At 30.5% G+C, this 19,086-nt stretch overlaps 1 protein-coding gene across 3 annotated transcripts in view; it reads right to left on the bottom strand.

Annotated features, from left to right (window-relative positions):
* LOC111425737 (ribosomal protein S6 kinase alpha-5-like) overlaps positions 1-19,086 on the bottom strand; it is a 75,241-nt gene that overhangs the window by 55,043 nt on the left and 1,112 nt on the right. For 2 of the 3 annotated variants that reach the window (XM_023059962.2, XM_023059964.2), the window contains exon 1: positions 7,868-8,498. The exons of the other annotated variant lie outside the window; for it this stretch is intronic. In XM_023059962.2, the coding sequence (XP_022915730.1) occupies positions 7,868-8,066 (199 nt within the window). In that variant the 5' untranslated portion in view covers positions 8,067-8,498. Of the gene's footprint in view, positions 1-7,867; positions 8,499-19,086 lie in introns of those variants that run through there. 3 annotated transcript variants of the gene reach the window in all.

Below are 19,086 nucleotides of genomic sequence, written 5' to 3'. Positions count from 1 at the left end.
TCGATATCTCAGAGTTCTTACTTTTTTTTCCACTCTTTATAACGTTCAGTATACGATGTGGTTGATTGCCCCTACTAAGACCATTGATTAGGATGTTTGTGAAAAACACAACTCATTAACATTCAAATTACTACCATTTGAAAACCAATTATTACATCTTAATCACTATTTTACATATTTTTAAACAGTCAATTTTTTTAAATACAGTGAATTTGGAATAAAAAAGAAATTGCTGCTGAGTTCGGTATTATTTAAAGTAGACAAGTTGTGTTGATAACGATATCGACAAAGTTATTGTTAAAAGAATTAGTACCGCGCGCAATAAATCGCCCAATTTCGGCTTCACTAATTGGGAGAAAAAAAAGAATTTGATGTTGAAGACTTTTTACCTAATGTAGGGTGGTTGAGTAAGTTTAGACAAAGATACAATACTGTTTATAAGTCAGTATGCGGTAAAAGTGCGTCTGTAGATTTAGAATGCTGCCTGAAGACGCACGGCTAAACCCGAAATTTTCTAGTTCTAGGTCTAGTGTTAGTTCTAATGCTAGTGTTACCTCTAGTTTTAGTAGTTCCGCAAGTATATATGATTCAATACGATTCGAGTTAGGGGAATTTCACTGTATATATTAATATTTTAATTTTGTGGCCTATGACTAATAGAAGTTTTCAATTTTATGTTGAATTATTAAAAAAGTTGCTAATGATTAATTAAAGTATATACTATCTTAATGTAAATTAAGATACTTTACATATTACCTTTAAACAAAATTTAAACAAAAATTATTTTGTAAAAAAAAAATAAAAACGAATTTTTAAAATCTTAATTAATAAACAAAGATTTAAAATTTTCTGTTTTTTGTTTAATGCACTCAGCATCTGTCGATTCTCATTTAGAGTAAACACCCCAAATTTTATAGCCCCACCGAAAATAGGGAAGCCATTGAGACTGAAAACGTTGAAGAAGAAAAAAATCAAAACCAGCAACAGTTCCAAGAACCCTCCCTGTTGCCCTTTATCCAAAAACAGATCCACGGTCTTCATGACCAGGTAGAAGAAACTTTCTGCCACCGGAAAGGCCAGGGATATTCGACAAGATAAAAGATGACGATTATAGAACGGTCAAACTTTTAACATGGACTTTTTGCCTTAAAGTAACGTTTTCATAAATAATATATACGAGACGCCATCGTTTTCCATCCCCCCTTTCCATACGTACTGTTTTAATTAAAAGGGGCATATCGAGCGAATTTCATTCAAGCTGAAGTATGCAGATGATATTTCGGCCCCTATTTTACGCGGCAGACGTGGGGAAGATACAAGCTGTGGGTTCGAACATGCACCCGAGCGGGGTTAATGTACTGCCGGAAGTGTTCGGCGTTCCTCAGCTGTGGTTACGAATCCGGTTCTATCGTTATGGTTGGCACAGCCCTACGTTGAGGACCCCATTTTTTCTCTTTCGTGTAAACGAGATGTAAACTGCATGTCAAGTAAAATATTAAAAGTTCAAAGTTAACAAAATAAAATTAACAACGTTGGCAAAGTGTGTCAATGCTGCAGTTAAAATCTCAAAGGTCGAGTTCGTTTTTGTAGTCCATCAGCTGCTGTTGCGCTCGTTTATTTGAGAAAGAAAAAAAGAAGATGTATTTTATGAGTACTCCGTTAAATTTGCTCGGGGTTGTTCACCCTCAACTCTCCCCCAAACAGACTTTCTGGGGGTTGTGCATTAAATATCATCTGAATTTATGCTGGACGTGTTGCCCGCACCTATAAAAAAAACCTATAAAAAATAATATTGAAAAAAAATTCCTTTTCCTCGAAGGGGATTTTTTATGACATATCTTCAACTGTAATCATGGAATAAACCATTTCATTTCGTATTATTTAGGTACTTCACCGTGTGTGATAAAGGGGAGTTCTGGGAATGATCACGTTAATTAAGTGATTAAACATGTTTAACGTTTATGACCTATCGGAAGAATAACAGGAAAAGTATGAGTCATGGATCTCTTTATGGTAACGAGAAAGTAATGCGGTTTTATTATCAATAAAGATTTATTTTTGTACACTTAAAAAATCATAATATTTAACAAAGTATTCTTTTTAAACCAGAAAAGGTCCATTTTTAGTTTTACGCCTCTTTTACTACAAACTAACGTATTTCATCACTTAAACCTTAGTAAAACAGGATTAAAATTTACGGTTTCAAAATCCCAACGGAAACGGTTCTTAACTCAACACCTCTTTTTTTATCATTTAAATATTTAGTAAATTTCTTAATTATTTAATGTCACATGTCTGTATCGGTCTCTTTTTTCGGTTAATGTTTGGTGCGAATAAAAAGCAAATCTAGTTTCGGTTTTCCAAGCTTGTCGCATTCTACACCTGGTATAATCAATTTTGAACACCTGTCCAATTATAACACCGTCCACACACGTACACACGAAGGTTCTTGTTATTAAGGTCACGGCACGTTTGAAAGAGAAGAAAAGATCAGATGGACAAAAGTCGAGTCCGAATCTACAGTTGTTTAGTAGAGAATGTTATATAAATAGAAGATATCTGTATTGACACGGTTTTCAGGACGATCTAAAAATAAAGCTTAAGCCGAAATAACCCGGACGAAATGAAAAGTTTTTGTGAAACTCGGTAAATATTTTGAGAACGTTTATAACAACTTGTTGTTCTCATATTTTTTGATTTCTCTTACATTAATAAGCGAAAACAACATGTTAATTAATACAATAAACGTTTTTGATTTCATGCATGTATCCTTTTGTCGTCGATAACGAATACATTTTCACTATTTATCAGTATTCAAAGTTCAGCTTGAAAATATTTTACTCACATATCATAAATTTATTAATAATTTTAATCTAATTAATATTTTATCATTTCCAAGATTGTAATACGATCGTAAACATCTATTTTACAACTACATTTACAGGTAATTTAAAAACCATTAAGAAGTAAACAGCTCAAAGTTTCTTTATTGAACGCCATTAGCGTCCACTAAAAACGTTTTAAAATATCGAGAGACTTTGTCCGGTAACAAAATATTTATGATTCAAGACGAGGCTAATAATTTTTGGGACTCATTCAAGGACGGATTTTAAATTCAATAATAATTTTTTTGTAAACAATATTAATAAGATATTAATTTATTTTGTATTTGTTTGCACGTCAAATAATATTGAAATACTAATACAAAATAGTTGTGGTTTAAAATTACATCTTTTTAACGTACTTTTGAAGGCTTCGTTGTGGTATTAATTTTTATTCAAAATAAACATGTTTGTTATTTTTTTTTTGTTATGGTACGTAAAAAGTTAACAGGATATTCCAAGTTATTTCTACGTTTAGTTATCAACTTATTTTTATAAATAAATACAAAGGAATCCCTTTTTTTGTTTAGTCGGTAAAAACAATATTTTAATAACAAAGAATTTAAGAATTTTGATAAATTTTATTCTATTCTTAAAACGAAAATCATATTAATCATAGTTGAAAATAATATCAACTTTGAGTCCTCCACAGCTTGATTTAGACAAAATTGTTATGGATTATTTTCTTGATATCTGCGGTCTAAATCTATCATTTGAACTGCTGTTTCTGCTTAAGAATGTAGACATGGAGTATCTTAAACAGCTAGAATCTCCACATCAAATTTTGCATAAAGACCGAGACAAGAATGACTTTTCTTGATTAGCTAGTTATGAAATCACTACATAAGTCGATCTCCTTCGGTCTAAGTTTGATGTTGCAAGCTTCCAGATATCTGGTATTACCCGGAAAATATAAAGTTGAATACTTAAATCGGCGATTCCCAACTTGTATCGCACCCCAATGGGATTTGACTACTTATATTCCCAAACATTTTAAAATGATCATCAAGGCTATTCATAACTTGCCATGGATTTGTCATAACCAAGTAATACTTTTCAAAAGTGTTTGCCAGGATGGCTAAATGATTTTCAACAGTTACAAAGTTGCAATTATTGTTCCTCAGCATTGCAAATTTTAACACATTCAGTTTTTAGACCTCTCTGTGTACAGTTTTAACCAGTTAATTGGATGAAATCAAATCAAGATGATCGCTGGTAAATTTAAGACTGTATAGTTTAGAACGAAATATTACATCATTTAATTTGTCAAACACTTTTATGAGGTCGGTATAAGTTATGAACAACCTGTTGCCCTTTATCTATGTTTTCGTTGATTAACTATGTTACTTCAGTTAAATTAGTTATAGTTGTCATAAAACCATGCTGTTGATAATGCATATCGAAAGAAAAGTATTAGTTTAAAAATAAGAGTTAAAAGTCTGTACTGAATGGGTTCACAGTTTTTACTAATATAATTCTTAAGATCATCATGCTCAGTGGCTAAGTCATATTGTAGTCTATGAAGAAACTACCAGTACTAGTTGTTGGAGATCGATTGGAGCAAGCAAAGAATCATTAGATGAACGAAATTATCATACTCGTCATAGCATGTTGTTTATTTTGATTTCTTCCCTTGCAATTTACAATTTAGCTTTAATCATGAAAGAAATCTTGATGTACATATTCAGTACGTATTTCTCAATGACGTTGTATATATGACATAAAATGTCTGTAGAGTTATATTAACGATTGGGTTTAGGTACACTTCTGATCAAATCATTGTGATAATTCCGAAATATAATCCACGAAATTGCGTTTATCGCAAATTAAAATAGAGGTTGTGAAGTTTTCCAACTATAAACGATCACTGTCATATTTAACAGCCACTTGGCACTTAAAATTGGCAAAAAGACAGGTTGATGACAGGTGGATTTGATCACGTTGAATTACATTTAAGGTATCTTCAAATTTCTTCAGAAATAAATATTAGCGATCAATGTCATATTCGTTATTCTTAAAAGTGAACATCATTAACTTTTTCCAAACGACTCAATAATTTCCGTAACGCTGGAAAACATCCATTGCAATCTGCGCTACAAAGAACATCCCAATGGTGTATACACCTTTAGTATGCACCTTTTCGATTTTTGCCGATTAGTAAATCCATTGTTGTATCAAATTGTTACAATTTCCAAATGAGGCATTATCATAAAGGTCAATTTGCTCACTGTGACAAATCAGTTACTTTCGAATCGCTATCCTTTGGTAAAGTTGAAAAATCATTGTTATCTCCTTTTTGCTATACAATGCTTTCTGCCACGATATCCTTAATTCTGTTCTCATAAATTTTTGAGTTGAAAGTCTTAGAAATAACATGAAACAGAGTCCTAAAGATCTCTACTCATACAATCAAAATGAAGATAAAGTTAAAAGCTACGTTAACAACTTTAGATCCTTATCAGTTAGAGGTCGCAGAATCTCAACAAAATGTACCTCACACATCTATAGAACCATGTGCAAGTGCAACATAGATTGGTACATAATCCTTTATGATGCGCCAACAATCGGAAACCTGGCAACATCAAGGTTGATCATCTGTTTTTCTCTTATTTACTTCGTTAATTTAGTTTCCAAGCAAATATGATGTTGTTCAAGTTGATAGATTAACTAGTCACTTATTGTTTGAGAACAATTTGTCGTAGACTAGTACAATGACAACTTAATTACATACCTAGTTCGTCACAACGGGTAAGAAAAGATTTTTTTTGTCAAATTTTTATACCATCCATGCTAACGACAATGTTGCAATCATAGTTAAGACAATTATGGCTAAAATTGTATTACAGGAAGATAACAATGAAGAACAGGAAGGAGAGAGAGAATTAACTAAAAAGTTATAAACTCCACCAAATGTTTTTTTCCTTTACAAATAACGAGTTTTTAACCTCAACAAAGACCCTTCAATACGAAAGGATGATCCCCTTTATAAAAGTGGGATAAAAAAAACTTGTTAAGACAGTTGTTATGAGTGATGCTGCAGAAAGGGGTGTTAAATTATATTGAAAAATTTGTAAATTCTAATGTAATTGTGTTAAGGGTAATGTTATCATCGAGTTTATCATTAACCGATGAAGAAAGGAAATAACTGTGATGAATACGTAACAGAAAGATATACAGTCAATCCCAAAAGTACATGTTAATAAAGCTGTAAGTGATAATATAATGCACAAATGGCAATGTTTAAGTAAATATGTTAAAGGCAAATTTAAAACAACATGCTATACAATTGGGTCTTGGAAACAGTTGCATCTTCTCTAACAGGATCAAGACCTAAAACATACAGCGCAAGTAGTTTAGCGCACATTCTCATTGGGATAATTCACACAAATGAATTAGAAAACGCAAAATTGGTAGTAAGTAATCGCTAAAAGTTGCATTGTAAGCAGAATGGGGAAAATCCGATTTCTTATACTGAAAAGCTTGTGCAATCAATGCCGGGAAGATTGAAAGATGTACTAAAAGCGAACGCAGATTTCATCGTTCATTGCAACATTTGGAACGGTACGATCACTTTTGTAAGGTTGCAATGGAACAATTTTGAAGAATTATTAATTTATTTCTAATTTCTTGAGTTTAAGAGTTTTTTACTCATAAATCTGTTTAAAATGAATAATTGAAACAACTATTTTAAAAAAAACTTTTATTTACGATCCTATTTTAGAAATCATTCAAAAACCATATTGTGAAAGAACACGTGGTTCATAAACTGTCCTTTCTTCAAAGGTCCATTCATGATTATCTATGTTCAATTCTTCTGCATTAGCTTTTCTCCTGTCAATTATGTCAGAAGTATGCAATAATGTTTTAGAGTTTCGCAACATGTTAGGTTAATGATCTTTATTTTGTGCATGATAACATTTGTGTTGGATGGTGTAGCCGGGTTTAATAAAACTAGATCAAAATTTAATCACATCATCAAGTTAACCGCCTATTAATTGTCAATTATGTCTGTTTATGTTTAAAATATAAATTCTAACACAAAAGCAATACAATAATGTTGTAGATTCGGAACATGTTAGGTTAATGATCTTTATTTTGTGCATTATAACATTAAATTTGTGTTGGATGGTGTGGCTGGGTTTAATAAAACTAGATCAAAATTTACTCCATCATCAAGTTAACCGCCTATTAACTGTCAATAAAATTATGTCTGTTTATGTTTAAAATATAACTTCTAACACAAAAGCTATACGATAATGTTGTAGAGCTTCGGAACATGTTAGGTTAATGATCTTTATTTTGGTCATAATAACATTTGTGTTGAATGATGTGGCCGAGTTTAATAAAACTAGATCAAAATTTAATCACATTATCAAGTTAACCGCCTATTAACTGTCAATTATGTCTGTTTATGTTTAAAATATAAATTCTAACACAAAAGCTATACAATAATGTTGTAGAGCTTTGGAACATGTTAGGTTAATGATCTTTATTTTGTGCATCAAACATTTTTGTTGGATGGTGTGGTCGGGTTTAATAAAACCAGATCAAAATTTAATCACATCATCAAGTTAAGCGCCTATCAACCAATCACGTCGTAATTATGGCTTTATAAAACCGCGTTTAGTAACGTAAACAAACTTTTCCTGGTATGTAGACAAAAAAAAAATTTAAAAAAAAAAGTAAACAATCTCTTCGAATTTTCCATTCTCTTTAAGAACGTTTTTTTCTTTAACTTTCAAAAATTCATCTTGTATATTTAAATTACTTGCTGATACATACATGATAAATATGATGTGTCACCAAAGGATGAAAGATTCTTTCATAATAAAAAATAAAAACTTGTAATATTTAATTTTAGATAACAACGTCGATAAATGAATTATAATAAACAATAAAAAATTAATGATTAATGGCTTTTATATCAAATTCTTTGTTGATTTTAAACCTTAATATCTAAAAAAATGATTATTGATGAAACTAACCTTTTCTAGAATAATCAGTTTGTTTAATATGTGTTTCCAATTCCTCAGCTGTATATTCAGTTCTATCCAATTTTCTTTTGTAATCACTTGAAATAGTAAACACTTTAGTTCTTTTGAGGGCTTTCCCCATGTTTCCACCGTCCGAATCGGAATCTCCTTCGAAAAACCCACTTTCCTTCGTGTCCTTGTGCGAGCGCATGATTACAGAAGAAGAAATTTCTCAATTCGAAATTCACCGTTCAAAGAGCAAGAATTGCGAAAATTTAAAAGTCTCCGCGTTAAATCCCCCCCAAGTTGTTACAGTTATTTTATTTATTTTTTTGTGTATCCTTTTTTAAGCAGGTAAAATGATGGGCCTTAAATCACGTAAGGACCGCATAATAAAATCGTCGCAGGGGCATCGTACTTATTGTCCCAAAAAGTCACCACATGTTATCACAAACAACACGCATTATAATCGAAACGTCAAAAAGGTTTTTGAGGTTAACTATGGTTTAACAACACAATTTTTTTCACTCAAAATCTTTGAAGGAAAAATTGTTTATTTCACGATTTATATAGTTTGTCTTATACATTTATGTGGGGTAAAAAAATGTTAGATTTTTTTTTGTTATAAAAAAATAGTACAATATTTACACGAACTCTACGCGAGTCAAACGGCAACTGACGATACGAACAGCTTTTGGCCTCCATGTTCCCCAACTACTCCCACCCTAAAATAACCGTCTCTTTCTAACTAATGTAGAGGTGGCATCTGTGAACAGAAACTTGTAATTCATTCCAATTCCAAGTTTCTTTGAATTCCACATTTTTTAAATAACTTTAAATAAAAAAAGAAAATGCTTGGAATTCTAATAAAAATGTAACAAATTTATCTTTCTAACAAAAATTTAATTAAATCATTATCAATTTGAAATTATTTCTTTAAAGCTTTTATCTATGTAATTCAAACATAAAATATGTACATATTACACATACAAAAACACATCGTACATAAAATATGATGTGTTAATAAAAATGTACAGTTGATCACAAAATTGAGTAAAGAGGGGAATAGAAGATAGATAATTGTGAATATTTCAAATAATTATTAATTTATTTTAAAGTTTGTAATGTATATACAGGATGTTCCTGTATGTCGTGGCATAATTTTAATCACAAATACTAAAGTTAAAATGATAATTAGTCTAATAATATTTGGTCTAAACCCATAAATGGCTAAGATATGGGCATTCAAAGCAGATCCTCAAGTCGAAACCAGTTTTGAGGTTAGTTCCTGAATATATTCTTCACTTTCTGTTGTTTATAACGACCAAGTGCTGAAGTGATAATTAGAATTTATTTATAATATTACAAATTTCATCATGGATTCCAAACCTGGGCTTAGTGGTGTAACTAGACGTAGGCCTATAAAAAAATTGAAAGAACATGAACTTGCAGCCGCACTTGAGAGTGATGATGATTCTGAAGGAAGCTTATTCTCATCATCCTGCTCGGAATTTGAGGTGGATGATGAGTTATCGGAATCTGGGGATGAAGTGGATCCTGAAACGTCAGTTCAAGAGGAAGCTGAGCAAGAGGAAACAGAATAATGGCAAGAGATACGTGTGGACAAATTACCACTTCATATACAGTTTTTAGGCTCAGAATCATATAAAATTGATGACATTGATACACAAAATCGAGAAAGTGTAACTGCTATGCAGATATACCGCAAGTTTTTTGACGCAGAACTTTTGAGTGTTATTGTTCACGGAACAAATAAAAATGCTGCAAACTTGGCCAGAATCAAAAAATGGGTGGATACCAATGAAGATGAAATGTGGAAGTTTTTGCTGTCCTTCTTTATATGGGATTTGTAAAGTATCCTAAAATAGCTGATTATTGGTCCACCAGCATTTTATACAAAAATTGTATCATTCCAAAAGTAATGAGCAGACATAGATTTCAACTATTGCTGAGATTCGTTCATTTTGCTGATAATTCGACGGCTGACGCTAATCCAATTGATTATACATTGAGCATGTCACTGTATTCTGGACAAACAGTTACTGGACTGCAGTCTGCTGGACTTGCTGAAAGAGTAGTTATGGAACTTGCAGAGTCATATTTATCTGAAGGAAGGCTTATAGTAGTGGATAACTTTTATACATCAGTGCCATTGGCAACTTCACTTTTACAGAGAGATACTCATTTATTAGATACTAACACCTCCTTCCCACCGTACAGAATTTTTCAAACGGTGTTTTTCTTATCAGATATACACCATATACAATAATTTACCTCGGCACCTGATTGGACTACCCCTGAACCGATTTAAAAGAGCATTGAGATGTTGGCTGATGGATGGGTGACGGAGGGCTTCTGTGTGTAGCTAACTGTCTATGTGTGCCTTTAACTTTTAAATTTTATCTCTCATTCTTCTATGAGTTTCCATTATTTCCTTGCAATTGGTATCCTCTTCTTTTTTCCTTTGTTTTGTTGTTTTTTTTTCTTTACGGTCTTTCTTTCTGTTAGGTTGAGTGGAAGATCAGGGTTGACCTGAACTCCGCCTATATGTTCGGGCTTTTTTCTCAATAATTAAATTAAATTTGTTTTATAATATTTTGTCTTTGTATTTTTATTATTTCTTTTGAAAATTATTCTTGTACAGAATAAGGTATATTATTTATATATTATATTACTTCACAAGATTGTACACAAGATTGTAATTATAAAATTGCCCGAATAAAGTGATTATTATTATTATACCCTAAGGAAGAACAGAAAGTACTTACCACAGGATATCATGTCAAAAAAACTAAAAAAAGAAGTGGTTGGTAAACAAAATTCGAAAGGAATTGTTGTTGAAAAGTGGAAGGACAAACGGAATGTTAACTTCCTAAGTACAAAACATACTTTGGAAAAGATGACAACTGGACGAAAAAACAGGTTGGGCGAGGAAGTTTGTAAGCCAGTTGCTGTTTTAGAATACAACAAGGGCAAGCAAGGGATAAACCTTTCCGACCAAATGTCAAGTTATTTTACGTCCTTGAGAAAAACCATCAGATGATATTACAAAGTAGCTTTTGAGGTTCTACTGCTGTAGTCAATGCGCTTTTCATTTACAATCATTTTCACAAAAGTAAAATTCATATTGCCTCATTCAGGGAGATGCTTGTGCTTGAGATGCTAGGTGTTGAAAAGAATGACGTTACACCAAAACGTTCAGATTCCCTGAAGCACAGCTTAGTGCAAAGTGAAGAAAAGGATAACAACAATCGGCAAAAAAAGAAGAAGATGTACAAATTGTTACGCAGAAGCTGCAAAAGAAGGACGTTCAGTGGCACAAAAACAAGGAAAATTAGTTTCTACAAGATGTCATGTTTGTGACAAGTATATGTGTCTTCCATGTTTTACAAAACTTCATTGAAAATGCAAAGATAATAAAGATAGTTTTTGTAATTCAAGATTTCATTGAACTTGAGTAATCCTGGTAATCCTCATGGCACTAAAGTAAAAAAACAGTTATTACTGCAGTGCCATGAGGATCACTGGTCAACTCACATTTACATGTAAAAAAGATGTCGTTTTTCAAAAAAGAAACTTTGGGCCACTGTAAAAAAATGGTACACTAGCTATTTTTTACAGTGGCCCCTAGGGAATTACTTAATTGGTTGTATGGTGGCAGCCAACGTGTTAAATATTTTCAATATGGTTTGTATTAGAAAGATAAAATTACTTGAATAAAAATACTTGAATATGCAAGTCTTATATTTCGTGCGTTCTGCTTAATAAACTTTGAATGAAATAAAAGAAATTCTTGAACATGTAGAACGAAGTCTGTCAAAAAGCACAAAAAGAATTTGTAATTCGTTGAAACAGTACAACACCTTGAACATGATCTCTAGGTTCAAGGTTAGAAATTAGAATTTTGTGAGTGATACTTTCTCTCAATGAAACTAAATACATAGTAGGGAAGCCAGATAGAACAGAACAAACAGTAATAGACGGAGAGAACAGGGGAAATCCCTGCTAAAAGGAAGAAGAAGAAATTGATTGAGCGAGGACTAATATTGACATGGGTTTTGCTTTAAATTTGATTGTTTAAACTTATTGTGTGGGGTTGAGAATATTCGAATGGAATTAAATTGGTTTGAATTAGGTTGCTGATTTAAAAATTATAGAACTTGGGTTCAGTTGCGTTTGAGGTTAGGTTTGGATTTTGGTTTAGAGTACGATTTTAGAAGTTATTGTTTGGCTTATGGTGTGTTTGAGATTAGGGTTCTAGAAAATATGAAGTTTGGATGACCATGTCAATAAGTTGTTCTTGATGGATAAAGTTTGTCCCATACTAACTTATTGCTTAGCTTGGGTTGGGTTGGATTGGGGTTTTGGAAACTGTTTATGCGTGTTATTTTGGAAATGATATTTTAGACCAAATGTGGTCGGGGTGAATCAAGATACGCAGTATAACAGTTGCTGAGTGAGAGGTTTTTGTAATCAAGGTGAAACGGATATAGACCATAAGAGTTACAGATCAAAAATGTTTGAAAATCATAGATTCCTAGATACATTAGTCCACAACTCTACATTATAATAAAAAAATTGTTTTGAGTTAATGTTAGGTTTTAGTTGGGTAAGAGCTGGATCAGGTTGAGTGGGAATACGCTTCGAGTTTTGGTAACTATTGGTTAGTTGGAGGATTAGATTAAGTTGTGCTTGAATATAAATTATGTAGGTTTGAGAGGGTAATAGGGTTTGGAGAATTATTACTTGATTCACTTCAGGTGGAAATGAAAGTAGGTTAAGTGATGATGAAGGTTTACGAATTATTGCTTGCACTTGAATTTATGATTGAATTTTGGATACATTAGATCCAAGAGGGTATAAAATTAGGGTTTTAATAATTATTGTTTGACTTCAGAAATGTAAGGTGTGAATGGAGGATGGATTAGTTTGAGGGCTTCCTTTTAGAAGTTAATGATTGTGCTGTGGTTGAGAACCCCAATTTGAGATTAGGATTGACTTTGCACAGATTATGTTTAGATTGAATTTGATGCAGATTTTGTAAAATTGGTGCCACAAGTAGAGACCGTTATAGGTTAGGTTGGGTTGAGGTTTCTTTAGGAATACTTCTTATCATGACTAAGGTAAAAATGATGTAAGGACAATGGATTTTAAAAATATGCGCATTGGGGCGGGATGAGGTTGACGTTTTTGAAATTATTGATTCTAAACATTGATTTGTGGTTGGATGTAGGTTTGTATTTGAGAATTATTTGGTTTGTGAATGTAGTTGAATCGGGTGAGATGGATTAGGTTAGGGTTTTAGAAGTTAATAAATGCGTTGAATTGAGTTAGGTAATGAAGGAATTGTGTAGATGGGATTGAATTAGCTTATGGCTTTGCAATGTAAAAAGAAGGAAGGTTGATGTAGGTGTAGAAAATCACAGAGTTTTATCATAAGTTATCCAATGCTAGTAAAATTCTCCCATTACTCTTCCGGAAATTTATAGATTACTATTACTCTCTTCAGTCACAGTAGAAGTCCAAGAGTCCTTCTCATAGGTGTTACAAACCGAAGCAATACCATAAAAGTTCAGAAGTAGTTACTTATAGCTTAAATCAGCGCCCATTTCCTTTTAGAAATTAGATCAGGGATACTTTAGTTTTCGATACACCTTTGACATCCCTAATTGTTTGCCAAAGACATGCAATGGTGTTGCATAAGAACTTTCGCTATAATTATTATGCCCGGTTCACATTATTCCAGTTCAGTGCTGTTAACATATTAGATACTGTTATTGAAAACTGTTACAATTAGGCTAGTAGATCGATATCATTCTGCTAAAAATTGTCAAAATATTATGAAACATTCCATAAAAAGAAAAGTTAAAACAATATTTTAATAAATTCATTGCTAAATTAAGTCCAGTAAAGAAACTGGGTCACTAATGTGACTCACATAATCGTAACGTTGTTCTTCAACATTTCTGACCTCATTTTTAATAATTTTGTTGATTTATTTCAATATAAAACCTATAATTTTTTTAACACCGCAAAAAACAAACGAGATTAACAACGTTAAACAAACAATAAACGTTTAATTTTAGACATAAGGAAAATAACATATTTATTTCTTATGAGTATCATTACAAAAAAATTATAATTTTAAGATTACATTATTATATCTTAATTTCATTTATTAATAAATAGAAAAATGAATAAAACGAACACAAAGAATACCGATGCTCCCATTTAGCAGCTAAGGACATTCTTGTTGGAGAGCTGTTGGCATCCTGCCCGAAATACGGTCCTAAAGTAGCACTGCTGAATAAGCGTATTATACACTATAAAAACCAACAAAAAACTGCAATAAATTATTTTTGAATTATTTGGAGAAAAATGAATATTTGCAATAAGTAAATAATGTAAATTACAATAAATAATTAATTCATAAAAATTCCAAAAATGCATAAAAAAACATAATTAATTTTTACATATATCTATATAATATATATTTTTTTTACTTTACTTGTAATTGATTATTTAATAATAATAATAATTTTTTCTGATATTGAAAAATCACTGAATAATAATTTATTTAACCTTATAGTTCATCAACACAGATAAATTATTATTATTATGTGGGTTATATAGATAAAAGCGTTTACTGTTAAGTACCAAAATGGAACGTGGTATGCACGATGGAGTAAACAAGGAAGATAAAAATAGAAACACTGTTGTTATTTATAAAGTTAGTTGGTGTAAGCGAGTTAAATCGGTAAATATAACAATGTCTAAGTAGTTATTAATAGATTTCGCTTTAATGGAATCCGAAATAATATAGAAAGTAAATATGAAAATAAAATATAGAAAATAACATTTTTTAAATAATTAACAAATTTTATGCTTTTTCATTATGGGTTTTAGAAATGCGGTTTCTTTTATGCAAAGACAGACATGATGAAAACATGTTTTTCACTAATTCTTAGTATGAACATATAAAGCAATACATAAATATTTGAAGGAAATGTATTTAAGGACAGGTTATCTTAAAGAAAATTTCTATAATTTACACACTTAATTATTTCGAAATATTTTTCGTTTTAAATTTATTTTATTTTATAAATATCTTTTTACAGTTTCCTTATTAGCAATTCTATTAATCGTTTGGGTTGCCTATATAACTGACTAAAAATTTAATAAATTCTCCGTTTCTTACTACTTTTCTAAAAGTTGAACTGTTTCTGAGAGAAAGTTACTATGGAGTTAAGTCATATTTAAGACTTGAATTAGGTTATTAATTTTATAATGATTGCGACGACTAGAGAGTTATAGTTCCAAATACCTGTTACAATTTAACTGTGATATAGCATAAATCATAAAATGTCAATATTAGATGATTTTTCTTAATAAAATCAATTATAACCTAAGTACTAGAACTGATGGAGAAAGAGGTTATGAATAAAAATTATTCCTAATCCATCAAACAATCATAATCCATAATTATTTCATATTCATCTATCACCAGTTTCTAGTGATATAGCATAAATCATATAATATCAAAATTGGACGATTTTTCTTAATAAAATCAACTTTAACGTAAGTTCTAAAACTGATGGAGGAGAAAGACGTTATGAATAAAAAGTATTCCCAATGCACCAAGAAATCATAATCCATATTTTTTTCATATTTATCTATCACCAGTTTCTAGTGATATAGCATAAATCACAAAATGTCAAAATTGGACGATTTTTCTTAATAAAATCACCTATAAAGTAAGTACTAAAACTGACAGAGAAAGATGTTATGTGTAAAGAATATTCTTAATGCATCAAGAAATCATAATCCATAACTATATAATATTTATCTATCACCAGTTTCTAGTGATATAGCATAAATCACAAAATGTCAAAATTAGACGATTTTTCTTAATAAAATCACCTATAAAGTAAGTACTAAAACTGATGGAGAAAGACGTTATGAATAAAAAATATTCCTAATGCATCAAGAAATTATAATCCGTAATCATGTCATATTTATCTATCACCAGTTTCTAGTGATTTAGCATAAATCATAAAATGTCAAAGTTGGACTATTTTTCTTAATAAAATCAACTATAACATAAGGACTAAAACTGATGGAGAAAGACGTTATGAATAAAAAATATTCCTAATGCATCAAGAAATCATAATCCATAATTATTTCATATTTATCTATCACCAGTTTCTAGTGATATAGCATAAATCATAAAATATCAAAATTGGACTATTTGTCTTAATAAAATCAGTTATAACCTAAGTAGTAAAACTGATGGAGAAAGACGTTGTGAATAAAAAATATTCCTAATGCACCAAGAAATCATAATCCATAATCATTTCATATTTATCTATCACCAGTTTCTAGTGATATAGCATAAATCATAAAATGTCAAAATTGGACTATTTTTCTTAATAACATCAATTATAACCTAAGTACTAAAACTGACGGAGAAGAAGTCATAATCCATAACTATTTCATATTTATCTATCACCAGTTTCTAGTGATATAGCATAAATCACAAAATGTCAAAATTGGACGATTTTTCTTAATAAAATCACCTATAAAGTAAGTACTAAAACTGACAGAGAAAGATATTATGTATAAAAAATATTCTTAATGCATCAAGAAATCATAATCCATAACTATATAATATTTATCTATCACCAGTTTCTAGTGATATAGCATAAATCACAAAATGTCAAAATTAGACGATTTTTCTTAATAAAATCACCTATAAAGTAAGTACTAAAACTGATGGAGAAAGACGTTATGAATAAAAAATATTCCTAATGCATCAAGAAATCATAATCCGTAATCATGTCATATTTATCTATCACCAGTTTCTAGTGATTTAGCATAAATCATAAAATGTCAAAGTTGGACTATTTTTCTTAATAAAATCAACTATAACATAAGTACTAAAACTGATGGAGAAAGACGTTATGAATAAAAAATATTCCTAATGCATCAAGAAATCATAACCCATAATTATTTCATATTTATCTATCACCCGTTTCTAGTGATATAGCATAAATCATAAAATGTCAATATTAGCTAATTTTTCTTAATAAAATCAACTATAACATAAGTACTAAAACTGATGGAGAAAGACGTTATGAATAAAAAATATTCCTAATGCATCAAGAAATCATAATTCATAATTATTTCATATTTATCTATCACCCGTTTCTAGTGATATAGCATAAATCATAAAATGTCAATATTAGCTAATTTTTCTTAATAAAATCAACTATAACGTGAGTATTAAAACTGATAGAGAAAGATGTTATAAATAAAAAATATTCTTAATGCATCAAGAAATCATAGTCCATATTTATTTAATATTTATCTATCACCAGTTTCTAGTGATATAGCATAAATCATAAAATGTCAAAATTGGACTATTTGTCTTAATAAAATCAATTATAACCTAAGTAGTAAAACTGATGGAGAAAGACGTTGTGAATAAAAAATATTCCTAATGCACCAAGAAATCATAATCCATAATCATTTCATATTTATCTATCACCAGTTTCTAGTGATATAGCATAAATCACAAAATGTGAAAATTGGACGATTTTTCTTAATAAAATCACCTATGAAGTAAGTATTACTAAAACTGATGGAGAAAGACGTTATGAATAAAAAATATTCTTAATGCACCAAGAAATCATAATCCATATTTATTTAATATTTATCTATCACTAGTTTCTAGTGATATAGCATAAATCATAAAATGTCAAAATTGGACTATTTGTCTTAATAAAATCAATTATAACCTAAGTAGTAAAACGGATAGAGAAAAACTTTATGAATAAAAAATATTCTTAATGCATCAAGAAATCATAATCTATTATTTCATATCTACGTATCACCAGTTTCTAGTAATATAGCATAAATCATAAAATATCAAAATTGGACCATTTTTCGTAATAAAATTAACCTTAAAGGAAGTTCTAAAACTACTAAAACTACTGGAGAAAGACGTTATGAATAAAAAATATTCCCAATGCACCAAGAAATTATAATCCATAATTATTTCATATTTATCTATCACCAGTTTCTAGTGATATAGTATAAACCACAAAATGTTAAAATTGGACGATTTTTTGCCTCAACATGTTGCGACGAGTTCTATTGGAACAGAATCTAACAAACCATTCTGATTTTTTTCTAAAAAGATCTTGAAAGTGAATATTTATAGACTGGACAAATTGGTTTTGAAGACACTGCGACCAATAAAATGTTTAAAAGGTGCTATGAATTTATTTAACTAAAAGGAAGATATTTATATAAAATTTATTAAGTTAGGTATTATCACAACTTAATATTACCCAGATACTGAGTTAAGGCTGTTCGTACATCTGAACTTGCAGAAAGCTTTTTAGAGTTTGTACTAGATCATAGTCTTCCTAAAACTAATGTCATAGGAAGACAATTTGAAATATCCAAAAATATGATAGAGTCAATCATCTGCCTGATCATCCAATGCGACTATAATTCTTGGTTATTCAAGGATTGTTAGAACCAATTCAATTGACTTTCTGTAAATCTTTTCAAATAGATATCATTTTCTGGGTTATTATGGACAATATTCATGCATAACATATTTCTCCACCACCTCTAGGTTTAAGTTATATTTTTTATAAATTTTTGCTTGTCACATTGATAGATTAACTACGTACGCAGAAGTCCCTCGGTAACTAATCGTTTATCTTTATTTAAACACAGGATGTTATACGATTCAATACGTATCCAAGTAAAGTTCCTCTTCTGGTTGATTCATTTAGCTCAAATATTGATATAAATCACGATTGCGTTTTCGAGTTAGTCAAAATGAAGATGAATGAAGAAGTCTGTTATAAGTCTATTATTTGTAAAAATTTTAAAAGTCCATATCGAAAGAGCCGAGAAGACAAACTGACGATATGCAATAAAACGGTGGTACAGATCATGAGTTTTAAATATTTCGTCGTCAGCATCACAAGTAGCACATGACCATACAAAGTAAAATCCACAAATACAAAACCTGCGTAAGATCTGTTATGAGTTATGCTGTGGAAACAAGGGCTGAAAACTTTACAACAAAGAGAATCATTCGAACAGCAGAAATGAGGACCCTACGATCCATAGCAGGCTACACCCTGAGGGACCATAAAAGAAGCGAAGACATCCCGAACCAGACCATGGGG

The sequence above is a fragment of the Onthophagus taurus genome, chromosome 1 (assembly GCF_036711975.1).
Source record: "Onthophagus taurus isolate NC chromosome 1, IU_Otau_3.0, whole genome shotgun sequence".
Classification (NCBI taxonomy): Eukaryota; Metazoa; Arthropoda; class Insecta; order Coleoptera; family Scarabaeidae; genus Onthophagus; species Onthophagus taurus.
This window is presented reverse-complemented; position numbering and strand designations above follow the sequence as displayed.